Source organism: Perca fluviatilis, chromosome 7 (genome assembly GCF_010015445.1).
Source record: "Perca fluviatilis chromosome 7, GENO_Pfluv_1.0, whole genome shotgun sequence".
Classification (NCBI taxonomy): domain Eukaryota; kingdom Metazoa; phylum Chordata; class Actinopteri; order Perciformes; family Percidae; genus Perca; species Perca fluviatilis.
The window spans coordinates 37,523,604-37,531,018 of record NC_053118.1 but is presented as its reverse complement, the minus strand read 5'-3'; the positions used below and the strand labels follow the sequence as shown (position 1 = coordinate 37,531,018).

The window sequence follows — 7,415 nt, the reverse complement described above, 5'->3', positions numbered from 1 at the left end:
CAACACAGACAATAATCACAATGACAACACACACACAATCACACATGACAAACACACACAATCACATACAACACACAACACACACACACAATCAATAACACGACAAACAATCACACATGACAACACACACACACAATCACACATGACAACAATCACACATGACAACACACACACACAATCACACATGACAACACACACACACAATCACACATGACAACACACACACACAATCACAAATGACAACACACACACACACACACACACACACAATAACACACACAACACACACGCCAACACACACACACACACAATCACACATGACAACACACCAAGAAAACAACAACAATAATCACACGACAACACAAAGAATCAAATAGAATAACAGATGAGTTCACGATGAATAATGTTCAGCATTAATAAACGGATCAGTTTGAGTCAGTTTGAGTCTGATTTTTTTATGATAAAACAGTAAATCTTCTCTGCTGTCAGCGTGTTAAATGTGAATATTGTTCTAGTGTCTTCTGTCCTCTGGGACAGGACACTGAAGATCTCTGAGTTGTGGACAAACGAGACATTTAAGGACGTTGTCTTGGGGCTTTTTTAACTTTAGAGACCCAACGACTCCTCCATTAATAGAGAAAATGTTCCACAGGATTGACAATGAAAATAATCGTTAGTTGGAGCTCTAAACTGCACGTGAGAATTCACCTTTTTGGTACCAAAAATAATGAAATGAATGACTTACAGAGAAATTTATGCTTTCAGATAAAACGGATGTTGACGAAGTTTTCCTCAGATGATATAATTTAGAATTTGACCAAAAAAGAAAAAAGGGTAATAAATTGCTATATCGCAGAAATATCATGTCGCGGGGCCCTCTGGCGATTCTCAGCCCTCCTACTCTCTCTGGACCTTTTTGACTTCTCAGCAGCCAATCATGTGTGGACTACAAGTTGCCGGGTAACCAGTGACGTCACTACGGATGTGGACACTCGCTGCCTGACAGGATGGGAGGAGTTTAATTCTGATAGTTTCTTTTGATTGTAGCAAAAGTAGGAACATTAATGCTTCAGTATTAACTATCCCACAATGTCACATACGTACATATTTGGCAGGCGTTCTGGAGAAAAATGTGACGTTTTTCAATAAAAGAAATATGCAACTTCACCTTATTTTTGGACCTTTACTGTTTCCGTGTCTGTGTCTGAAACGTTAGAAAAGCTAGAGAAGATAAATAAGTCAATAGCGCTTAAAAATATTACCTCTCCTGTTGTCCTCGAGTCAAATCTGACCCATTTCTTTTCTTTCGAACCAAATTGTCGAAAAAAATAAATAACATGGAACGCTCTTCACAGGTAAATTAAATGATCAGTTCACTACTTTCATTGAATTTGGGTTTTTTATTCAACTTCATATCATTTGAAAAAATAAATAAAAGAACGTTGAAAAAATGTCAGAAAAAGATTCAAAAACGTGGGGGGAGAAAACTAACAAACTGAATAAAGCGCCAAAAGTGGTGCAAATGTCTTTTATTTATGTAAAGGAAATTAAAATGGGGTATTTGGGGAGGGTTACACAACACACAGACACACACACTCACACATACTCACACACACACACACACACACACACAGTGTGTAACAAATTACGCCTATGTGTCCAAAAGGAGCAGTTCTGGCTGTAATGTTACGTACGTACGTACTTTGACTCATGTCACATTTTCAGTAGAGTATTTTTTTTACTGCAACAGAGTATTTTTAGTGTTTGGTATTAGTACTTTTACTGCAGTAAAGGATCTGAATACTTCCTCCACACAGGAGTGAAGAAGCTGCCGGCCTTCACGACAGTTCTCATCGTGTTACGGTAACGTAAAGTGTCGCAGCAGAAGTAAACATGTGGAGAGTTCAGTAGCCAAATAACAAAAACACCTGGTAAGATTATGAACTTACAACGAATGTACTTGAATCGATATTATAACAAATAAGTCCCACTTTTATCAGGGCTCTGGTGTTTTTGCATTCAGCACATTTCCGTCAACACAAGCTAAGCTAATTAGCATGTAGCTTAGCCGCACATGTTAACACAGCTGATAACGAAGTCGGTTCAGTTGTTTTCTATCAGTTTCTTCTACTACCTGTGTGTCTGTTGGATTAGTTCAGTTTAGTTTAACCTTTCCTTTGCGAGTCTGACGTTTGTCGAGCCTCAAAGCGCCTGTAACGTTCAGAGAAGTCCCCGCGCCGAACTCCATGACAGATACTGTAGATTTAACCTGTACTTTGTCACCGGTGAACCTAAACTCATGGCACCGATTTTTTTTACACACGTTTTTTAATTATTGCAAAGTACTTATTAATTCGGCGTGCATCTAATACACCCAAAACTGTCTGTTTTAGTTTAATTGTACAGACTAGCTAACTGCTGTCTTAACCAAAACTTGTCAGTCTGACTCTGGCGTAAGTCAAACTTCGAAGCGCCTGGAACGTTCAGAGAAGTCCCCGCGCCGAACTCCATTATAAATACTGTAGATTTAACGTTTACTTTGTCACCGGTGAACCTAAACTCAGGGCACAACGTTTTTTACACAAGTTGTTGAATAACGTTGACGTCTTAATTAATTCGGCATTAATCCAGTACACCAAAAACTGTCTGTTTTGATTTAATTTCATTATATAGACTAATAGCAGTGTTAACCACCACACGCATCACAGTTGATGTCAGAAACGCGACCCTCACGACAGGTTCAGTCAACTAAGACTGTAATTTGGCAGGATTGTAGAATGAGGATATGTTCTTAAAATTGTACAATCCTCCCAAATTATAGTCCCATTTTACTGGACAACACACATGGTGTGCTAAGAATGCCAGTTTATTGAATCCTTTATTGTTAAAGAATACAAAAAACATGAATCAACTAAAATAATTTAAGCTGCATTGGTCCACTATAGAAACACACATGTACAGCACTTTCTATATTGCCCTTAGTAACAGACTTCATTTAAAATATTTGGCAAAAAAAACTGAAAAGTGACATTAAAGATGTAATATGTTTACTAGCGACCACGTGCAGTGAATGGTTAAAATGCTTTTACGTCCGTTTTGGTGAGCCCAGAGGGGAGATATCGCATTTTAAAAGTAGCTCTACATTTACGGAAGCTAGCTAACGGTAGACTACAGAGAGAGTAGCTAGCTAACGGTAGACTACAGAGAGAGTAGCTAGGTAACGGTAGACTACAGAGAGAGTAGCTAGCTAAAGGTAGACTACAGAGAGAGTAGCTAGCTAACGGTAGACTACAGAGAGAGTAGCTAGGTAACTGTAGACTACAGAGAGAGTAGCTAGGTAACTGTAGACTACAGAGAGAGTAGCTAGGTAACGGTAGACTACAGAGAGAGTAGCTAGCTAACGGTAGACTACAGAGAGAGTAGCTAGGTAACGGTAGACTACAGAGAGAGTAGCTAGGTAACGGTAGACTACAGAGAGAGCAGCTAGGTAACGGTAGACTACAGAGAGAGCAGCTGGCTAACGGTAGACTACAGAGAGAGTAGCCAGTTAACGGTAGACTACAGAGAGAGTAGCTAGCTAACGGTAGACTACAGAGAGAGTAGCTAGGTAACGGTAGACTACAGAGAGAGTAGCTAGCTGACGGTAGACTACAGAGAGAGTAGCTAGCTAACGGTAGACTACAGAGAGAGTAGCTAGGTAACTGTAGACTACAGAGAGAGTAGCTAGGTAACTGTAGACTACAGAGAGAGTAGCTAGCTAACGGTAGACTACAGAGAAAGTAGCTAGCTAACGGTAGACTACAGAGAGAGCAGCTAGGTAACGGTAGACTACAGAGAGAGTAGCTAGCTAACGGTAGACTACAGAGAAAGTAGCTAGCTAACGGTAGACTACAGAGAGAGCAGCTAGGTAACGGTAGACTACAGAGAGAGCAGCTAGGTAACGGTAGACTACAGAGAGAGTAGCCAGGTAACGGTAGACTACAGAGAAAGTGTGATATTTTTACATCCGATTCGCAGCGACAGAGGGAAAATATTTCAGTCGACACATTAAGTGGAACCAAAATGAGGAACTGAAATTTGCCTTTACTGTATGCAAAACCCCAAAAGGCTCAGCAGACTGATCTCATGAAGTGGCGTATGTATGACACGCCAATGCGTATGCCATTATTGGCGCGTTATGAAGACGCATACTCGCTTTTTAGAGTGTATGTCAACGCCGTTTGGCCTCCGTTGTCTTACATTACCTTGCGATTGCGTGTGAATTGATGCCGTAGCGAGTAGTATGAAAGGGCAAAAATCCACATAGAGGTTGGTCGGGGAGGATGATGGGTCAAACAACACAGGACCTTCACTCAGGAGACCGGGGATCGTGTTTCCTAAACCCAACCGTAGCTTTCTTCTCGCGATAACACGCCACGTGGCGTGTATGTTTGCGTCCGCTGTATACAGCGTAGACATACACGCGGATAGTTCAAAATGCGTACAGATAACACGCCGCTTGGCTTAACCCTTGTGTTGTCCTTTCGTCAACCTTGAAAAAAAAACTAGAGATGCACCGATAGAGCGGCCGGTGACCGGAACTGGCCGGTTTTCACGTGCTCGTCCATGACCTGCGACCGGCAGGTCAGTCTGACATATGGCGATTTCATGCCGGTCAACGCTACAATTAACTGACGACATAAGTTATAGAGTTACAGTTCTCAAGGACGCACGCGCACACGGACGCCAGAGCGCGGTCTCTTTCTCTTCCTCCTCTCAACTTCTCCGCCGTGTGTGGTGCGTACCCGCTCGCGGTGTGAAGAGTGTCGGCGCTATTCTCCCACATGGAGGAACCTGGTGAATTAACCTGCAACATGTCAGCTGTTTGGACATTCTTCAGCGTGTGTGCAGAAGATAAGTTTGCAATATGCAACACCTGCAAGGAGACAGTTAGGGGTGGGGGAAAAAATCGATACAGCGTAGTATCGCGATATTTTTCGTGGCAATACTGTATCGATACACAGACGCCAAGTATCGATCTTTTATGATATATGTGTTGGTCAGTCTGTCTGCTGACAATCCCCATTTTGCAGCAATACAATTGAAGTGAGATGAACAAACAGAGAAATTTATCTTTTTAGATAAAACAAATGTTGACAAAATTGTCCTTTGGGGACATCATTTGAAACTGGGAAAAATTTAAAGTTGGAAAAAAGGTAATAAATTGCAATATATCGCAGAATATTGCAATATGTTTAAAATCGCAATAATATTGTATCGTGATGATATCGTATCGTGAGGCCTCTGGTGATTCCCACCCCTAGAGACGTGGCGTGGAGGGACAACACCAAAAACCAAAAATCACATTTCTTTGGTGTGATATAGGATGTGAGAAGAAGGAAATGGTTCTAACATTGCTCTTTAGATGTGTGTGAATGTCCCACACCAGGAGTCATTTATATAGTTCTATTTTATAGTGATCCTTTATCTGTTCAACACATGTTCTATTAAAGAAAAGATAGAAAATACATATTTGTGTGTGCTGTAAAGTGGTTAGAAAAAATGAAATCAGAATCGGCTAAAATCGGTATCGGCCGGCCTAACTCAAAGAAAATCGGTAATTGGAATCAGCCAATGTTACTTATTTTTTTAGCTTTTTTCAACACAACAAATGTTTCTTCTACACCTTTTTCAGCGCTTATTTCTGCGTCCCATATTTTCTGATATAGGCCTAAAACAAAAATTGAAAACGGGTCAATGTGACCCGAAGTCAACACCAAGGGTTAAGAAACTGGACGTGTATGTTTGTATGTTTACGCAAAGTCATGATGTCACGTTGGAGTCAGGAAAAACCCCAGACTACTGTCATAAATCCTCTGTCTGCCTGTCTGCCTGCCTGTCTGTCTGTCTGTCTGCAGATGGAGAACTACAGTAAAGCTCGGACGGTGGAGCAGCCCTGCGTCTGTCCGTTCCCCGGCCTCCCCCCCGACACGCCGGAGGTCCGCGTCAGAGACGGCAGCAAGATCCGCAACCTGCTGCGTTACGCTCTGAGCCGCGTGGAGGCCAAACCGCGGCCCGCGCCCACGCCCGAGGCCGGGACCGTGGCTGCCGAGGGACAACCGGAAGCAGCAGCAGCAGCAGCAGCAGCAGCGGCGGCAGCGGGCCGGCCGCTCTGCAAACACGTCGTCTTCACGGCGACCGGGAAAGGCGTGTCCAAGGCGGTCACGTGCGTGGAGATCGTGAAGCGGCGCGTGAAGGGGCTGCACCAGCTCACGCGGCTGCTGTTCAGCCGCGTGGACGAGGTGTGGGAGCCGCTGGAGCCCGCCGCGGGCCTCGACAGCCTCACGGTCAGCAGGAACGTGCCCGCCATCTGGATCCTGCTCTGCAGGGAGCCGCTGGACGCCAGCCAGCCCGGGTACCAGGCGCCGGGCTGCTACGACGCCCTGTGGGCTCAGGCAGCCAGCAGGGAGGAGGCAGCAGCGGGGCTCAGCCGACAGAGACTGGGACACAAGAGGAAGAAGGGAGGAGGAGGAGGAGGAGGAGGCGGGGAGGGGAGGGGGGGGGGGAGGAGGAGGAGGAGGCAGAGGGAGGGGACCCGGCCCCGGCCGTCAGACTGGGCGGCCCAGAGAGCCCCCTAAAGGACAGACTTGATTTAGCTCTTTACACACTGCATGGAGCATGACGAGGACACTCAGATGAGCCGTGGTTTGAATTATTTCCACACGTGCGGATTGTTTTTGAAATGATGCATCACTGATTAGGTTTACATGCACAGAAACGTAATAACATGTTTGCTCTTATTCTGAAAAACCAATATTCTGACTACGGCTTCATTTACATCGCTACGTTTTGGTTAAAAACGAATATCTTCTGCTACGTTTCCCCCTCTCATTCCCCCCTGCTCTGGTGTCCCCCCCCGATCATGTAGCTGGACTTGAATGGCCTTCTTTTGACTGAAAGTACTGCTTTCTCACAGCCTGCTGCATTGAACGCTCCACCTACGTAAACACCTTCCCGTAATCAACGGCGCCGTCATTACGGCGACCAGCGTAGCACAAGCGTAGGGGTCAGTTCCCTAGGGGTGGGGGGAAAAAATCAATACAGTATAGTATCGCGATATTTTTTGTGGCAATACTGTATCGATACACAGACGCCAAGTATCGATCTTTTATGATTTATGTGTTGGTCAGTCTGTCTGCTTGACAATCCCATTTTGCAGAAAAAACGAGAAATGTATCTTTTTCGATAAAACAGATGTTGACAACATTTTCCTTTTGGGGAGATCATTTGAAATTGGGAAAAATTTGAAGTTGGAAAAAAGGTAATACATTCCAATATATCGCAGAATATTGCAATATGTTTAAAATTCCGTGCATCCCTGTTAAAAATAACTTTATGGAAATTAGTTGATGCACTAACGAGCATTGGCTGCAGGG

General features: G+C 44.0%; 1 protein-coding gene across 1 annotated transcript; it reads left to right on the top strand.

Annotated features, from left to right (window-relative positions):
• Positions 1-1,801: 1,801 nt before the first annotated feature.
• Positions 1,802-6,518, top strand: rpp25l (ribonuclease P/MRP 25 subunit-like; the record flags this gene model as incomplete). The annotated part of the gene is made up of 2 exons (XM_039806178.1): positions 1,802-1,931; positions 5,898-6,518. A coding segment is annotated over exon 2 (621 nt), but the record flags the coding sequence as incomplete, so codon positions are not given.
• Positions 6,519-7,415: the final 897 nt, after the last annotated feature.